Source organism: Carcharhinus amblyrhynchos, chromosome 16 (assembly GCF_965287045.1).
Source record: "Carcharhinus amblyrhynchos chromosome 16, sCarAmb.v2.hapA, whole genome shotgun sequence".
NCBI classification, from domain to species: Eukaryota; Metazoa; Chordata; class Chondrichthyes; order Carcharhiniformes; family Carcharhinidae; genus Carcharhinus; species Carcharhinus amblyrhynchos.
The window spans coordinates 2551444-2571098 of record NC_137339.1 but is presented as its reverse complement, the minus strand read 5'-3'; the positions used below and the strand labels follow the sequence as shown (position 1 = coordinate 2571098).

The 19655-nt window shown below is 48.1% G+C and overlaps 1 protein-coding gene across 1 annotated transcript in view; it reads right to left on the bottom strand.

Annotated features, from left to right (window-relative positions):
• Positions 1-451: 451 nt before the first annotated feature.
• kcnq2b (potassium voltage-gated channel, KQT-like subfamily, member 2b) overlaps positions 452-19655 on the bottom strand; it is a 129491-nt gene continuing 110287 nt past the window's right edge. The window contains exons 11-15 of the mRNA XM_080204346.1: positions 17804-18021; positions 16016-16124; positions 13983-14114; positions 2821-2944; positions 452-1219 (exon numbers count right to left, since the gene is read on the bottom strand). Of these exons, the coding sequence (XP_080060472.1) occupies positions 452-1219; positions 2821-2944; positions 13983-14114; positions 16016-16124; positions 17804-18021 (1351 nt within the window). The remainder of the gene's footprint in view (positions 1220-2820; positions 2945-13982; positions 14115-16015; positions 16125-17803; positions 18022-19655) is intronic.

Below are 19655 nucleotides of genomic sequence, written 5' to 3'. Positions count from 1 at the left end.
CCAGGAGTTCCGCTTTTCCCTTTATTTGTCACTGAGGTGTGACGTTGAGGAGATGTTGAACGTACATTCATCGGTCATCAGCTTGACCACGTGGCGATCGGACGGGACCGAGCCCAGGTGCTTGCTGGGACACAAACCAATGCCTGTTGGGTGAGAGGCTCCAGGTGCCTGACGCAGTGTGGTGTCGATGGCTGATGGGAGAGGGTTCAGGCAGCTGGCAGTGGCAACCTCCTCGGGTCCTGAGGAGTCCATTGAGAACCTAAGTGAGGCAGCGTTCCCCAGCTGGTAGGGTGACCCGCGTACGGTCTATGACTCTGGTCCCCAAACTGTTTCCTCGCCCCCGTCATTGCATTTGTTGTAAAGTTTAACTGTGGATCTCATCAGTGAGCGGAAACCTGACCCCTTTCTCAGGGTCATTCTTTTTTCTCATCCAATGAGCCAAGGCTGCCGTCTACTTGGACGAGGACCACGTGAAGTCACAGTGCGCCCCCTCGCTGGTAACTGACCTCGGTGGGGGGCCCGATGGGGTACATGCTTCTGAATCAGTGTCAGACTCCCCTTCTGCAATATACAGTCTGACCTTTGACCAGGGTGTGACCCCACCATAGGGGGCATTGTTGACATTTTCTAGGTTCTCCTTAGACTGTGAGATGCTGAAACCGCTGTAGGAACGCTCGAGTTCCTCATGGTCAACAGAGGGGATGGAGATCGAGGTGTCACTGTCTCTTTCTTTCAGCACAGAATCCTGGTGCTTACAGCAGTGTTCCTCGGGCCGGCTGTATTCCAACCCTCCCCTGCTACAGCTACCATGCCCCGATAGCTTGTCATGTGACACAGAGGGCGGGGGTGGGATTCTGACAAAGGTCGTGCTGTCACCTACTGGAGAGGTCATGAAGGTCAGAGTGTCATGGCTCTGCCGGCCCAACCCATTGGCTGAGTGTTGGTGAGATGAGGTTGACGGTGGACAGCCGTTGGGTGCCAATGTTGCCACCCCCAGTCCAGGGTACGTCTTGTGGGCAGTCAGGCTGCATGACCGCATCATTTTGTTGGCATTTGTGTTCTTCTCACAGTGTTCCCGAGTCTCCACGGGGCTGTGATAAGGGGGAGCGGGATCTGGCTCTTTGGAAATGAAGTAAGCCTCCGTCTCTGATGGAGGGATTCCCATTCGCTGCATGTAGATATTCACCAAAAAGTCTAACTTCTTCTCCATCGAGTGCACCTGCAGGAAACAGAGAACTCATGATCATCATCCGGACACCCAACTTCCTATTAGCCAGATATCCATCACCCAGCCTCCCATTAACCAGATATCCATCACCCAGCCTCCCATTAACTAGATATCCATCACCCAGCCTCTCATTAACCAGATATCCAATACCCAGCCTCCCATTAACTAGATATCCATCACCCAGCCTCCCATTAACTAGATATCCATCACCCAGCCTCCCATTAACTAGATATCCATCACCCAACACCCCCATTAACTAGATATCCATCACCCAGTCTCTCATTAACTAGACATCCATCACCCAGTCTCTCATTAACTAGATATCCATCACCCAGCCTCCCATTAACTAGATATCCATCACCCAGCCTCTCATTAACTAGATATCCATCACCCAGCCTCTCATTAACTAGATATCCATCACCCAACACCCCCATTAACTAGATATCCATCACCCAGTCTCTCATTAACTAGACATCCATCACCCAGTCTCTCATTAACTAGATATCCATCACCCAGCCTCCCATTAACTAGATATCCATCACCCAGCCTCTCATTAACTAGATATCCATCACCCAGCCTCTCATTAACTAGATATCCATCACCCAGCCTCTCATTAACTAGATATCCATCACCAATGTCCCAGGCACCCATTAGTTGCTTAGCTATCCTTCAGCAATTCCCCTTTAAACAGGTGACCAGCCACCCATTCACCATTAATCAGTTATCCATTAACCAGTGTCCGTTAACCAGTTATCCGTTACTATCCAGACCTTCGACAAGAACAAAGAACAAAGAAAAGTACAACACAGGGACAGGCTCTTTGGCCCCCCCCCCTCAAGCCTGTGCCGATTATGATGAGTAAGAAGTCTCACGACTCCAGGTTAAAGTCCAACAGGTTTACCAGGTGACTCACCTGACGAAGGAGCAGCGCTCTGGAAGTGTGTGGTTTGTGCTACCAAATAACCCTGTTGGACTTTAACCTGGTGTTGTGAGACTTCTTACTGTCCAACGCCGGCATCTCCACATCCTGATTATGATGCCCTAACTTAAAAAAACCTTCTGCTCTTACTCGGTCCGTATCTATTCCCTCCCTATTCACGTACCCATCCAGATGCCTCCCAAATGTTGCTAATGTGCCTGCTTCCACCACCTACTCTGGCAGCGCGTTCCAGGCACCCACCACTCTCTGTGTGAAAAACTTCCCCCACACATCTCCCTTAAACTTTCCCCCTCTCACCTTGAACCTGTGCCCCCGCCCCCCCCCCGTAATTGACACTTCCATCCTGGGAATAAGCCTCTGACTATCCAAGGAAGGTCCCACATTACTCCATTTAATTCCCTCCAGTTCACCAGGATTCGGATTGTTTCCTGACAATGACACTCTCTTAATTCACGTCAAAGGCAATCCCGAATCCCTCAGGTAACCTGGGAATACATCATTCTCAAATCTCGTCAGACATGAAGAAGGCCAGACCCCAGAGAGAGTGGGCCGAATGGCCTGACTTGCTGCTGTAAATTCGCTGTGATCCCATTTTTACGCGGTTAGTTTGTTACTGGAAAGCTCCCTGCCCGTTGAGGACGCCAATCTTTACCTGTCTTTCCATTTTGCCGAGTCGTCCCATCATGCTGGGGTCCTCGGGAAGCTCGGGCTCCGCCGGCATCTTGGTGCGGTCCTTCTCCTGCAGCTGGGGGCCCCGGCCAACGATCTGGTCAACTCTATCACGGGAGGCACACAGACACCTCAGGTAATAGATTAGAATGTAACTCTGCCCCGGGCCTAGCCCAGCGGTTAGTAAAGAGGTTTGTGTGAGCAGGTCAGGGCACGCAAGGCAAATTGGTTACGGACGATCGAAGCTCTGGGGAGGGAGAGGTTTCTCTCAGGACAAACAAACGGATTCTTTCTTGGGGAAGAGATGGGTCAGAATTTAACTTTCCTTCATTTGTTATGTGGGGAGGAAATAACGGAGCAAATTCCTAAAATATAACTCAACAGTTATTAGACACTCATTACTGGCAGATATGCAGCTGGAGCAGCGCACCACAACATGCAGATGGCTGGCATTAAGAGGCAGGAAAGGAGGAAGCACGCAGGTACACAGCAACCAAAGACTGGGACTGGGGAGGTCAATAAACAGCTCATGACAGCGGCAACTGTGTCTGTCACAGGAAGCTGGGCAAAGTTTGGCACTCAATGACCCCATGGGTGTCACAGTTTACTTTGGCATCGATACATTCTGTGTGACGGATTCAAAATGGATATCCATAAAAAAGCAGAGGATCATCTCTGAGACTGCAAACCTGTCAGATCCGGAGACAACCACTGGAATCCAGCAGTCAGACTTTGAATCATCCGTATCGAGCCAAGGTTTCACATCCAGAATAATCACAACACACCCAATCAGAGATGGCTGTGTTTGGTAATATGGATCTGTGTCCTCAACAGCCACAATCCCGAACCGTGGAACAGCAAATGGAGAGCACCCAGGACTCCAGGCAAGTCTTCACTGCTGTGATGTCCAGGCAGTGAATGTTCTTCAAGGCCAGGCTTTCCAACGATGGAGGGGGGGGAGTCAGCGGCAGACATTGCTGGAGCAGCTTTCAACTTCCTCTACTCTCACTCTCTGATCTGTCTCAGCACCAACCTCAGAAACACAACCTGACTGACAGTCCCCGCATTGGTCTTTGTGGTGAGGAGTGGGTTGTGTTGATCAGGGTTTTGTTCTCACAGTGTGTGGACATCACTGAGAAGACCATCATTGATTGCCCATGGGTAAAGTAATGCTGAGTTATCGACTGGATGGCTTGCTAGATCATCCCTGAGGGCAGTTAATAGTTGACTGCATTGCCGTGGGTCTGGAGTTACACGTGGCTAGGGTAAGGGTGGCAGATTTCCTGCCTCAAGGGCATTAGTGAACTAATGGGTTTTTGCAATGATCCGGTAGTTTCATCATTATCATCACTGAGATTGCCTTTTTATTCCAGATTTTGTTTAATTAATTTACTGAGTTTAATTCCAAGCTGTAATGGGATTTGAATCCATGTCCTGAGACCATGAGTTCAGGGGGAGTGATTCTCCAATCTCGCTGCACTGATTTTTTTAGCGCAATGGGCCAGGAGATTTCAAGAGGTGCCTGATTTGCGCTGGGTGTCCAGGCCTGAGCGCTTCTCCCAATGTCGGATTTCCGGCACAGAGCTGCCTAATGATCACATTCCTGAATTTGAATGGAATTACTGAGCCTGGGACTGAAGCCTCCAGGCCCCCTAGTAACTCTCACCCACCAGGAGTACTTCACTTCAGCGGGGTTTACAGCAGCTCGCTGCTTACAGGGAGCTGGCAGCTTGACCCCACTGGAGTGAAGGAGGTCCCCCCTGGGCATTGCCAGCCTGGCAGTGTCAGCGTGGCCCCCTGGCACTACCCAAGGGGCAAAGTGCCAATGCCCAGGGGACAACTTGGCACTGCCCATCGGACAAGGGGCCTAATGAAGATAGGGCCTGATTGAGGGGGCGGTGCCTCTGGGGGTGATCAGTGGGGGTTGTGTCAGGATCAGTGGAGGAAGGAGGGAGACCAGCCATCGGGATGCGTGGGGGGGCGGGGTGGGGGGGGGGTGGTCAGGATCAGCAGATCAGCGCTGGGGGAAATCAAGGCCAGCCTGGACATGTCCGGGAGGCTAGCGATCGGACCATGGGGGGGAGGGGGGTGGGCCACGTTGCAGGGGTCTAGTGCAAGGTCTCGGCACTGACAGATCAGCACGTGCGCAGTGGCTCACTCAGCACTATGCTGCCGGTCTCTCCAGCGGGAATAAGCCCCATCCACTAATTTTTAACAGATTCACACTACTGCACTCTGCAGTGCATACAGTGTACAAAGAACAAAGAACAACACAGCATGGAAAACAGGCCCTTCAGCCCAACGAGCCCACGCCACCATTTTAACATTGTGAGTTCCCTCTTGCACCCGTGACCCTTGTCTACGCAAGGAGAATCTTTTAAACTCCCGCTGAAAAGTCCAGTGGGATTTACTCCAGTTTTTATGTGAATTTGACATTGGAAGTTTTTTGGGAGAATCGTCCCCGGATCTCTAGGTTAGCAGTTCATGACATGGTCACCATGTTCCCCTCCCCTGGAACGTGGATAAGATCATCTTACACAGCAGCCTGGATAAGATCATCTTACACAGCAGCCAGCTGCCAGAGCTAGTGGAACTGAAACCTTCACTCAATGTGTTGGGCAAGATTTGAACCTTGGCTCTCAGAGATGGCAACAATGTGTAACTCCCTCCCACCCCAAAACTGGCTTTGGTTGAGATGGGAAATATGTCCCCTGGCTGAGAGTGTTCCTTTCAACAACTGTACAAACATTTGTGGGAAAGGCAGCTAATCTTCAGAATGTTGGGTAAATCCAGCTGTTTTCTTTAACAATGGAAGCGTGAGATAAATATTCATCCACAGACTGGGCAGTGGGCTCTCCTAATGATTCAGTGAGGAATTAAGGACAATTACTGTGTGTCAAGCAGCCTGTAAAAATAGGAAGCTCCTTTGTAACATCACTGGTTTATGAACTTAGCTGGAACAACAAGCGAGCTGCCACTGTTGGCCTGGGTTGGAGAGAAGGAAAACATCTCTTCGTGGCCTCACTATTCCCTCTCTCTGTAATCTTACAACCCTCCGAGATCTCGGCCCTCCTCCAATGCCAATTTTGTGAGTATCCCTGCATTCTTTTGCTCCACCATTGGCAATTGTGCCTTTAGTTCCCTAGACCCTAAACTCTGGAATTCCCTTCCTAAATCGCCCTGACTCTCTCCTCTGTAAATTGCTCCTTGGAACCTTTATCCAAGCTTCAGATCTTCTTCCATTTTTTGGTGTCATATTTTGCCTGATAACATTCCTGTAAAGAGCTTTGGAATGTTCTACTATTGGGAAGAGGTACCTTGTATTGGTACCAGTTCTGGAAAGTAATTCAAACAGGACCTTGCATTTAGAGAGTTTCAAAATTTCCCAAAGCTCTTTGTGGGGGTGTGGTCAGACAAGGATAGACACTGACAGTGATAGCCGTGCTGGTGACAAAAGTCTTGGTCAGAAATATGCTTTAAACAACATTTTAAAAGAGGATTGGGAGCAGTGGAGAGGTTTGGAGCGACAATGCCAGAACTTTGGGCAGAAGCATGGCCACCAATGGTGGAGTGATGAAGGTTGAGGATGTGCAAGTTGCCAGAATTAGAGCAGTGCAGAGATCACGGGGGGGGTTGTAGAGTGTGTGTGTGTGTGTGGGTGTGTGTGTGTGTGTGTGTGTGTGTGTGGGTGGGGGGGGGGGTGGTGGTTGTTTACAGAGATAGAGAAAGACGTACCTTATAGGGAAAGGAGGAAAAGAGGGATTCAAAAACAAAGATGAGAATTTTAACATTTAGAATTTTAGCAGAAAGACAGCTACCCATTAAACCACCTCATCTGACTGATTTATAACTAACTCCAGCAAGTGCTCTCCATGTGCAAGCCCATACAGTTAGTGGAGACCCAGTGATTGGGTAGACATTCCAATCATTGCCTCTCTCTCATCAGGGAGTGTCTTTGTTGCTTTCTTCGTCCCGAGTCTTTGTTGGGTCATTGATCAATGTTCAATTTGGTTGCCCATCATTTGCCCAGCACAAGCGGCAGCGGGTCGGTATTGTTTGGGTTACCTCGGGTGAGGGTGAGCCTTTCACGCCTCGCAGTGCGCTCGTATTAGAAAGTATTCAAGCTTCATTTCGTTTCATGCTTCATGCAAACACTGAGCAGAAACTTCAAACCCAAAACACAAAAAAGATTTTGCTTCTTGCTCACTGCCTGTCGTCAGAATCACAAACATTCCAGTCATTTAAAAGGAAATGAAAAATCTTTGACAGTCATCCGCAGTGCAACACAAAGACTTTCAGCTAAACCCCTTCATCAATCGTCTAACCAGTCACTTAACCTCTCACCCGAGATACTGGCCAGGCCAGGCAGAGTGAATTTTAATTCAAACTATTTCTTTGAAGAAATGCAGAATAGATTTTTTTTTGTTTTATTTTTGAAACCTGAAGAAGGGGGTTGGCTGTATAAATAATAACTCTTGAGTGAACAAAATAAGCATTCTGTCGATGAGTCCTAACCTAGGAGAGTATTGGATTGAATCTTTGGAAGTGGTGAGGATTCCTTTTAACTTCTTATGCCGGGGAGTTGAAGGGGGCGGGGGACCCACAATCATATCTATCCTGGCAGAGTGAAATAAAAGAGAACACCAGCAAAATGCATAATGAGGCAACATGAGGAGACAAGAGGAAATGTAATCATGACAGTCAGAATATCAATCAAATCATGTGGTCCGTATCGGTGGGATTGGTCGTATTAAAATAATCTACTGGTTGATGGGGGGGGTCCCTCCTGTGATCTCACCAGAAAACTGCTGGAGAAATCTATCGCCGCTTCGAATCAAAAATGTCAACAAGGTGGCCCCCAAACTACTCCCAATGCCACTGCACAAGGTAGCCACGTTTAGCTCTACGCTGATGGAGATGAGAGTTTTATACATCACTGTGTTTGGTGACTGTGCTCTGTATGTAACCAGGAATCATTTGTTTACAACGTTCACCAAATCTGTGAAATGGGTAATGTAAAAGCAAAGAAAAATGTTCATCGAAAAGGGACTGATGTAATGCCCCTTTAGCTCAGAGACACAGGGTACAGCCATTGTACTACCCCCCACCCCCCCAGGATCTGATCAACCCACTACAACTCAGCAACTGTAACATGAGACCTCCCGTGTTAGGTTTGAGTGTAACTCGCTCCAATAAATCAGTAAGCTTCAGACTCTGCGAGCTTTCAGTGCTGGCATGTGGGCAACAACTGTAATGTAAACCTCATTGATTAACAGGGACCAGAGAACTCCAAAAATATGCTGCTTACTCTGTCAAATTTTTTCAAGCGCTCAAATGGGAAAAGCTCCTCTAAAGCTTCTTATAAATGATCAAAGGATTTCTTCCCAAACTTTGCAGAGTGATGAAACATTCTGTCATATTGATCGCAAAGATGCTGAAAGAATTCTGGTTGATGTGTTATTGGGAGTTCTGAGGTCTAATATTGCCCTTCTCTCCATGTGACACTCTCACCTGCTGACTCCTGAGATAGTGTGAAAGTCAATGAAAAGACTCTCCTAACTGCAGTGTTGCAAGACGAGTGCTCACACTGAACACCTCAACCTGTTTCTGATCCTTTATCATCAAACTATTACCAGTGATGCACTCCTCAGCTGCTACTGAGCTTTCCATTCCCTGCTTATGGCAGGGTAGAGGTCAGTAGCTGTAGAACAGTACGTGTACCCCTGATTCCCAAAACCTCTCTCCGTTCTGCCCACACTGATTTATATTTGTTAAGAGTTCTGTCCAGTCACTCAATCTATCAATTTCCCTTTGTGACTTGCTGTTCCCACTGTATACCATTTACTGTTCCAACTATCTTGGTGCTGTCTGCGATATACGGATCTATACTGGGTCATACAACTCATTTATGAATAAATAAGTAATGTACCAAGCTGTAGCCCAAGAACAGGTCCCTGGAGGACACTACTAGTCACATTTGGCCAATTGGATGTCTGAATATCCATATCATTGTTCTTTGTCTCTTATCATATTATCAACTCTCAATCCAAACTAATTTCTCCAATTCCACACTCTGATTTCTGTTAACAATCTGTGGGACTCTGTCGATCTTTCAGTGTTTCTCTGTGTTGTTAATGTTAAACCCTCCTCCTCTCCTGAAGGTACAAACTCTGGTTGGGATTCAGGTGCTGAACTTGGCACCTTATCCAAGTAACCATTCACCGCTCTGACAGTGAGTGTTGGCAAGAATATGTGGGAGTGACTGGTGGTGAGGGGGTTGGGGTCTTCTCTGCCTAACTCAATTTAACTGCCCTGCTCTGGGGGGAAATTGTACGGGAGGAAAAGGGAAGTTTTTGCAAACTCTAAAGAGCTGATGTTGGAAGAACTCCATTCATACATTGACATTGCTCAACCTCGATAACACAAAGGGGGTGATTCCTCGGGGTGGCTAATCTTAGCCGGGATTCCCGATGGCCCGTTGAATCGGATGTGAGGGACAAATTAGGATTCTCACCAGGAGTCAAACCTGTCCTGAGTCTCCTGGCCCACTGCGCCCGGCCCAATCAGAAACATAGGAATTAGGAGCAGAATCGGCAAATTCAGCCCTTCGAGCCTGCTCCACCATTCAATCAGATCATGGCTGATCTCTCCCTGCTCTCAAATCCACCTCCCCACCTGTTCACTATGTCCCTCTTTCCCTTTTTTAATTAGAAATATATCCATCTCCCTCTTGAAACCATTCAATGATTCAGACTCCACCACGCTATGGGGCAGGAGTTCCACAAATTCACCACCCTCTTTGAGAAGAAGTCCCTCCTCATCTCAGTGTTAAACCTACCGCCTCTCAACCTGTACCTGTGATTTCTTGTTCCAGCTTGCCTCACAAGGGGAAACATTTGGTCTACGTTTACTTTATCAATCCCTTTTAAAATGTTATATACCTCGATCAGATCCACCTCATCCTTTTAAACTCCAATGAGTACAAGCCCAAACTGTTTAACCTCCCCTCATATGTCAACCCTTTCATCCCCGGAATCAGTCTGGTGAACCTCCTCTGAACTGCCTCCAGTGCCACCACATCCCTCCTCAAATAAGGAGACCAAACCCAGATACAATACTCCAGATGTGGTCTCACCAACACCCTGTACAATTGCAACACTACCTCTCCACTCCAGTCCATTTCAAGTACCCTGAAACCTCTTTGAATTGCTTTGAGGGAGTTGAGGGAAAATTGTTTACCCAGCGAGTGAGGCTAGAGTAGAGGCAGGAAGGGCACAGTTATCCCTGGCTGTCTCCTCTGCTATTGTTTTCTATCAATCTATCGTCAATCTACTCAGTTCATCCAATGAGACCCTCTGAGGGACTGTTCATAATAGTTAAATAAGACATCCAAATAATTCCCCCATTGACATTTGAGCTGAGGATGCAGAATCTATTTGAATATTGGCTCATTTGGTGTTTCATTAGCTCTTAGAAGTTTCACAAGTCTCACTTTTGTCGTGGTTGCCTTGGTTTTGAAATTGGCCTCAGAATAATGACAATATCACACGTAACAAACATGCCAGATCCTGCATGTGAAAACCATTAATGAAAGCACCAGACTCTTCCTACATGACACTGCTTTCTCCTCATCAATATTTGCCTTCTTAAGAACTGTTAATATTTCAATGTAATTTATTGGCGCTCTGGGACATCAGGGGGACTGGATAAGATGCTAAGCAAGTCTTTTTATGATGGTTTTCTTATCATTTTCAGAATCTACAAGTGAGATGGAGGGCAGCTGGTCAGTAGGAGTTATGCAAAGGCTGGTATTGGGATAACTCTCCCTTCCTTACTTTTCAATGATTACTTGATTGATAACTCAAAGAACAAGGAAAAGTACAGCACAGAAACAGGCTCTTCAGCCCTCCGAGCCTGTGCCAATCATGGTGTCCTAACTAAACAAAACCTTCTGCCCTTACTCGGTCCATATCCCTCTATTCCCTCCTTATTCACGTACCCATCCAGATGCCTCTTAAATGTTGCTAATGTGCCTGCTTCCACCACCTCCTCTGGTAGCGCGTTCCAGGCACCCACCACATAATAATGAAAAACTCCCTCCACACATCTCCCTCAAACTTTCCCCCTCTCATCTTGAACGTGTGCCCCCTTGTAACTGACACTTCCACCCAGGGAAAAAGTCTCTGACTATCCAACTTGTCTAAGCTTCTCATAACTCATGATGTTTTGTATGTGCTGATCTATATCCCTCTTTTTTATTGTATACAAGCTCTAAACATCAGTGCATGGCACCACCCTGATACCCCTGCAATTTCAGAACTACACCACATTCTGTTATTCTGGGTATATGTGAAGGATAGAACCACTGAGATGCAGTTGTTATGTCATGGTTTGAATCAGTTGCATCACCTACTCTAAACAGACATTGCAATGAAACGAAGTAAGTGTGTTGTATGATAAAATATTTATCCATCCTCAGGTTGTAGGCTTATTAATATCTTCCTTTGCTATTTAGCCTCTTGAACCTGGGCAATTTTTTTCACACAGAGGATGGTGTCTGGAACAAGCTGCCAGAGATAGTAGTAGAGGCGGGTACAATTTTGTCTTTTAAAAAGCATTTTGGCAGTTACACGGATAAGATGGATACACAGGGATATGGGCCAAATGCAGGCAATTGGGATTAGCTTAGGAGTTTAAAAGAAAAAGAGCGCATGGACAAGTTGGGCCTCGATGACTCTATGAGTTCATAGACAGTGACACTAAAAGAAACACTGATATAACAGTGATCAATCAATTCAGACTTTAGAGATTGATTTCTGACTGGAAGCATATATACGAGCCTTGGAGGGAATACCTTGGAGAATGATGCCTGAACTCAGAGGGTTACATTGTAAAGTGAGATTACACCCATTCTACACTCCCTAAAATTTAGGAAGTTAAACGGTGATTTGATCAAAGTTTTCAAGACAATAAGGGGAACTCATAGGATGGAGAGAAACTACTTCCCTTATTTTGGGGAGTCTACGACAGGGGTTGGTGGGGGGTTGGGGGGGGGGGGGGGGGCGGGGTGGCAGGGTGGTGGGTGGGCAGTGGCATAGTCTTAAAATTGGGACCAGAGCTGTCAGAGTGAAATTCGGAAACATTTCCACACACAAAGAAGTTTCAACTCCTTTCTACGAACAACAATTTGATGTTTCTTTCCTCAGTTGTGAATTTCGAATCGAAGATTGAAAGGAGTTTGTTAATCAAAAGCCTTACGGGATACGGAGCAAAGGTGAGTCTTTGGAATTCGGTTACAATGCAACCATTTTCTCAATGAGTGGTGGAACAGGTTCAAGGGGCAGAATGGCCTCCACCTGTTCCTACAAACCCAAAACTAGATTGAAGACCTCAGGAGGAATTTTCCCATCACACCCGCCTCAGGAATCGGAGCAGGCGAGGGGGCGATCCACGCAAAGGCCCACTGACCTCAGGTGGGATTTTCCAGTTTTAGGGCAAACACTGCCAGAAAATCCCACCCCGAAAGTCCAACTTAATTAAAAATAATCTAAATTAGTGTTTACCCTTTCCATTTCTCTCTTCTTTCCCTCTTCCATTGTCTTGTTTCTCTGCTGCTCTTCCAGGAAAGTCTTTCACTTTCTATCTATCTTCTAGCTCCTCTCTGATCTTGAAAATCATTTCAAACTCCTGATCTGTTTGTGTTTCCACTAGCTGTGAACTGTTTAACAAGACCTCACCTCTTTATAATCCTCAAATCCATCCCAACTGCCCCAAGTAATAATGATTACTTCATTATAGAATACAAAGTAAAACATCTCCAATCTGTATATTTTGACATTAATAATAATGTACTTCCATTATAATTAAAAATTTTAAAGTTTTTTTTAAGTTTCAAAAAAACATGCATTAAAAATGTAAAAGTTTTCCCCTTCTATAGGTTCAACGGGAGATAATTATTTAGCAGCTCGGTAGAATTATTTCTTACTAGCAACATATTAACACTTTGTGTACTGTACCTTTAGAAATTCCCATAATCAAATTTATACTGAAATGCTTTCTATGTAAACTAGTCACATTGTAATTGCACCCTCCCACCAGTGGTGACACTAATGATGCACAGTGTGTTATAATGAAAGAGTGTACGATCACACTCACCTTGAGTAGCAATGATAGGAATAATGGGAATCACTAGACAATACAGGATTAAGATCTTTCCAAGCTGCCTTCACCATCCAGGTAACAACATGTTACAATGATCATAGACACAGTAAAAAGTCTCATAACACCAGTTTATAGTCTAACAGGTTTATTTGGAATCACGAGCTTTCGGGGTGTTGCTCCTTTATCAAGTGAGTGATGAAGGAGCAGCGTCTGAAAGCTCATGATTCCAAATAAATCTGTTGGACTTTAACCTGGTGTTGTGAAACTTCTTACTGTGCCCACCCCAGTCCAACACTGGCATCTCCATAATGATGGTAATGGAGTTATCTCAGCAACCAACCACTTATCAGTGAATCTACAACAGAGCTAAGCATCAGGTAGACAGCTGGGCCCAAGGCTCCTGTTCCTTCCAAACTCGCTAACTGAAGAAAAAAGACATTTATACAGCAACTTTCACGCCTTCATGACATTCCAAGGCACTTTACAGCCTCTGGTTTCAATTTTGTTGTGAAGTAATTATCGTAATGTCGGAAACGTGGCAGCCAATTGGCACACAGCGAGCTCCCACAAACAGCAACAGTGACGGTGTTTCAGTGCTGTTGGCCGGGACACTGGGGAAAACATCCCGCTCTCTACCTGCTGAGGATTCTTGAAACCTCCACACCAGAGGGCAAACAGGATGTATCTCATCCAAGAGACAGTGCAGCACTCCCTCAGCACACCACCCAGTCTGGATTCTGGGCTTCAGTCTCAGACTGGAGCCCCAAAAATGTTATTTTCTAGAAGAAATTGGATCATCTCTCAATATATCCCAATAAGTACCGTTTGAACACAATAATGTGATGGGTGTGTTATGCTGGATTGCTCACTGTGCCTCACGGGTACTGAGAGGGGAAGGAACTGGTTAAGGGGACCAGGGGAGGTGGGGGTTGGGGGGCAGGAGTTGAGGGGGGGTGCCAGTTAAATGTAAGATTGGACCCTTGCCTGGACTGTAGGTTTTTGATTCTGGACAGCATGTCCAAATGGCCCGCAGAATACTGTTCAATCACATCCATGACATCGTACGGTCGCAAGCTCTCCTTGAACTTCCGCTTGGAAACGAGAAATCGCATAATGCTACGGAGAAATTTTCCAGATCATTAGTGCTGACAAAGGGGAAGGAAAAGACTGGGCAGAAAAGAAAGACAGAAGGTCCACATCCCAGGGGATTCCCCTCCCTTTCCTTGAAAGCATTTAGTCCCGTTACCTGTTATAGAACAAAGAACAACACAGCACGGGAAACAGGCCCTTTGGCCCAACGAGCCCGCGCCACCATTTTAACATTATAAGAACATAAGAACATAAGAAATAGGAGCAGGAGTAGGCCATCTAGCCCTTCGACACTGCCCCGCCATTCAATAAGATCATGGCTGATCTGAAGTGGATCAGATCCACTTTCCCACCCTCTCCCCATAACCCTTAATTCCCTTGTCTGTCAAAAACCTATCCACCCGTGACTTAAATATATTTAGCGAGGCAGCCTCCACCACTTCAACGGGCAGAGAATTCCAGAGATTCACCACTCTTTGAGTGAAGAAGTTCCTCCTCAACTCTGTTCTAAACCGCCCCCCCACCTTACCTTGAGGCTGTGCCCTCTAGTCCTGCTGTCCTTTCTGAGCGGGAAGAATCTCTCTACCTCTGTTGACTCCCCTCTCCACCCATGACCCTTGTCTATGCTCATGGCATTCCACATTGAGGGAAGACTAATTTAGGGACAATTTGTTACACCAATCAGCCTAAGAGCACATCTTTGGGGTGTGGGAGGAAACCAGAGCACCCAGAGAAAACCCACGCAAGCACGGGGAGAATGCGCAAACTACCGCAGACACTGGCCCTAATCCATGTATCTGCACAGCAAACATCCCCAGGAAAGGTGCCCGAAACTGGTGAGTGGAGCTTCTACCTGCCAAAGAGAGCAAGTCCCTCAGTTGAATAGCCAGTGTCCCATGATCTCACACAGAGACTCCGTGGTGAGTTTGGGGTGAAAGATAGGATGGGGGCTCTATATATTCAGTGTGGCTGATGAACTGATCTCCCCGTGTCTGCATGGGTTTCCTCCGGGTGCTCCAATTTCCTCCCACAGTCCAAAGATGTGCGGGTTTGGTGGATTGGCCATGCTAAGTTGCCCCTTAGTGTCAGGGGGACTAGCTAGAGTAAATGCATGGGGTTACAGGGATAGGGCCTCGCTGGAATTGTGGTCAGTGCAGGCTCAATGGGCCGAACGGCCTCCTTCTGCACTGTAGGGATTCTATGAGTCTATGACAATGCTGTGCACATGCCCAGAGTCAGGCTGTCAGACACTAAGGAACTTTGGCAGAGGGTGCGGCTTGTTTGGTGATGAAACAGCTTCCCTGGGAATGTGAGGGCCAGGCCTCAAAACAGTCTGGGCCTCAGACCAGCTGAAGAATTTTCCAACATCTCCAAGCATCAGCAGCAAGTATCTGACTCCCTTCATACGCCCCCCACCGCCCTGACCCCAGTACCTTGTTAAAGTGAGTATTCCTCATATACAGATTGTATAAGAATTCATTTAGGGGGTTTGAGCGTCATTGACAGGGCCAGCACTTATCGCCCATCCCTAACTGCCCTCCAATTCAGAATGGCATTTGAGAGTCAACCCCACATTGCTGTGGCTCTGGAGTCACATGTAGACCAGACCGGGTAAGAATGGCAGATTTCCTTACCAGACCAGATGGATTTTAACAACAATTGACAACGGTTTCATGGTCATCACTCGAATTTTAGTTCTAGGTTTTTCCTAAATTCAGATTTATCCATCTGCCATGGTGGGAAGGGAACTCAGTAGCCCAGATCTCGCCCTGGTTCACTGCATTGCTAATCCAGTGACAACACCACTGTGCCACTGCCTCCCCATTTCAATGGCCTAACCGCACTGGGATTGGTCTCATCCTGATCCAATGTCCACAGGTTTACAGGCGGAGGCTGGTGATAGGATGGAATATTGAGTCAGGCCTTACCACATCGCTCTGATTGAAACTTTGATTCCAGGGGTTAAGTCGTCCGTGATGAACTCACATTGATAGCTCCTGTTGTCCGGGACGTCCTCTTCAGGCAGACTTGAATGGTCTGGAAAACAAAGGAGACGCGCTGGAAACACACGCAGCGACTGGACCGAACCAAACCCACCCAGAGCCAGCACTGCATTCCATCAGGAATCAAAACTCTCCTCTCGCTCAGAAAGTACACCACCCCCTGTCCCCACGACCAACCCACCCCCACCTCCCCCCACCCCTACATCACCGCCAACCCTGCCCCCAACCCACCCCCACCTCCACCCCAACCCCCACCAGCCCCGCAGCCACCCAACCCCATCCCTGCCCCCACCCATCCCCGCCCCCACCTCCCCACCCCCCACTCCCCCAGCCCTTCACCCCTACCCTCACCCCCACCTCCCACCCCACCCCCACCTCCCCACTCCCACCCCTGCCTCCCCAGCCCCACCCTCACCCCCACCTCCTCCATCTCCGCCATTGCCCTTCCCCTGCCTGCCCATCACTGCCCCTGCCCCCTCCCCGCCCCCCCCATTTCTGCCCCTGCCCCCTCCCCTGCCCCTCCATTTCTGCCCCTGCCCCCTCCCCTGCCCCCTCCCCTGCCCCCCACCCCCACCCCAGCCCCACAACCCAACAGCGCTAATTCTTTGATAGAGCTTTCTGATTGGTTCTATTCCCCTCCTGCCTGTTTTCCATAGGCCTATAATTTTATTCCCTCGTCAAGCTTTTAATCCAGTTCTATTATTATTGACTCTGTTTTTAGCACTGTTTATTTCAGCTCATTGCAGTCACAATGCCTCGCTGCTAAAATATATTCTCCTCGTTTTCCCTCTCTTTTTGCAATTATCTTAAATCTCTGTCCTCTGCTCAGTGCCACTCTACCTGTGGGAAGGTTCCACTTTACTCCATCAAAATCCCTCAGAGGCCTTGTCAGGACTCTGGTGATAAATCCCTAGCTAGTCACATGATCTTTACATTTACATCAGTGGGCAAATTAAATCTCAGTTCAATTTCCCAACGGAAAAACAGCACATCCAATAGTGCGGCGCTCCCTCAGCACTGACCCTCTGACAGTGCGGCGCTCCCTCAGCACTGACCCTCTGACAGTGCGGCGCTCCCTCAGCACTGACCCTCTGACAGTGCGGCGCTCCCTCAGCACTGACCCTCTGACAGTGCGGCGCTCCCTCAGCACTGACCCTCTGACAGTGCGGCGCTCCCTCAGCACTGACCCTCTGACAGTGCGGCGCTCCCTCAGCACTGACCCTCTGACAGTGCGGCGCTCCCTCAGCACTGACCCTCTGACAGTGCGGCGCTCCCTCAGCACTGACCCTCTGACAGTGCGGCGCTCCCTCAGCACTGACCCTCTGACAGTGCGGCGCTCCCTCAGCACTGACCCTCTGACAGTGCGGCGCTCCCTCAGCACTGACCCTCTGACAGTGCGGCGCTCCCTCAGCACTGACCCTCTGACAGTGCGGCACTCCCTCAGCACTGACCCTCTGACAGTGCGGCACTCCCTCAGTACTGACCCTCTGACAGTGCGGCGCTCCCTCAGCACTGACCCTCTGACAGTGCGGCGCTCCCTCAGCACCGTGCCAGGAGTGACAGTCTAGATTTTGTGCTCACGTCTCTGGAGTGGATTTGAGCTCCCAACCTCCTGACCTTCACACTGAGTCTGGACGGACACCTGACCAGGTGCTGGTCAGTGATTCAATGAAAGGAACAGAGGTTAAGGTTACATTCAGTATTTGCACGCACCCTCAGAGTTCTGCCGGGATCCTGCCCCTTTCAGACGGAAGGCATGCCTGAAGCGTGTTCTGTCGGTGAAGCTCCAACTCTTTTGCACCTTGTCTGGGCTCTCCTCGATGCTGTTGTCAGCGCTCGGGGATCTGCGTATGCTGCTCTGCGGAGAACCTTTCCCCTTACCACTGGGACCCTTTGGGCTGGAGAATCGCTCCCTCAGGCTCACCTTGTTGCTGCGAAAATACACACACCCTTCATTAACTGGGGAGGAGGTCTCAGCACAGCCCCACCACCCTCCTCCCTGGACACAGACATCAGGATAACTGGGAAAGCCTGCCCTGGCCCTGGCTTCACTGGAAACCTCCATTCACTCTCACTAACCGCTGAATGCAATGGTGGAGTACGCTCCCTTAGATTGTTGGAGCTGTGTGTTGTCCAATTATCTAAACCGCATCCCCCAGAGAAAGAGACTTTCCCCCTCGCAGTGACACTGAAACCTCACCCCAAGATAAACAGACCGCTTCCTGTCTCATGCACACTTCACCATGCCAGCAAAGAAGATCAAGCTTATTACATTCCAAATCCCCTATAATCACGGTCCTGACCCCTGACCCTGCCCCCAGTCCCGACCCCACCCTGACTATCATCCACTCTGTCACCCACCTTCCCCCCTTCCAGCATTCCAAGATTACTCACACAGCAGGAATTCTTTCTCCACTATCAGAGTCAGTAGCTAAATGACAGCGCACGGGACAGCAATTGGAAAGTCCCCACTTCAGGAGTTGGTTTGCTGGGTCACAGGCCCGGGATCTGCCTCCATCCCTCCCATATCTGAGCATGTAACGCCTCAGGCAGCCACCCTCTCCTCGCCTGGCCCCCCTCCACACAAAGTAACAAAGTAACCAAAAAGGTAAAGGCAGAAGATGAAAGAGAGAAAGAAGCAAAGAGGACAGGGAGAAAGTAGGGAGGTTCGAGAGAAAAAAAAAAGCAGAGGAGAGAAAGAAAGAGAAAGAGGAGAGAGAGGGCCAGAGAGAGCACAAATGGCTATCTCTACATAGCAACACTGAAACTCCAACAAATCTCCAAACTGACTATCCCTCCTTACCCCTGGGGCATTATCTACACCCTGTGTCCCAATGGAGACCTTTGAGGTGATGAATAAATCATTCCTCAGTCCGGGATGTGGAATGAGAGCCTTCGGCCTGCTTCCTACTCTCAACCTTTAAGAAAGTTCCTCTGAGGGGAATATTTAGCTTTGCTTCACCCAACAAAGGAAAAGAATCTGAAGAATTTTTATCCGTAATGATTTCCATTAGAAGCTCTCATCTATAAACAAATTAAACAGAAATAAACTTCTAATAATACAGCTGTCACCCTTGGTTTATTGGGATTGGATTCGTTCCTGTTACTGAGCAGTGTTTAATTATCTGGAGCACGAAGGCAGCTGGGAACATTAAGATGAAGAAATATTGAAGAGGAGAGACCATTCTACAGATTAAGCTTGCATCTCTCATTGTATATAAACTACCACTGACTCCATCCACCCATCTTAATTCTTCCCACAGCCCATGTACGCTCTCTCTTATCGTGGAATCCACCCCAAGTTGGAGCTCACTGTACCAAAACTATTCATTATTTTAGCAAAATTCCAAAAGATACCTTCATCCCCACATCCCTACTATTCAATGCTGGTCTGCTTCCTCAGCATTCCATTCCTGTCTAGGAGTTTAGGGACACCAGCAACCTGGCTGTTATTTAATCAGCGTGTACTGAGTCACTCAAATCAAGAGCCCCACTCAGTAACCAACCAGTACAATGTGTGCCCTGATTCCAGGAAGAAGGCAAGAGAGATATCAATATGAAGATC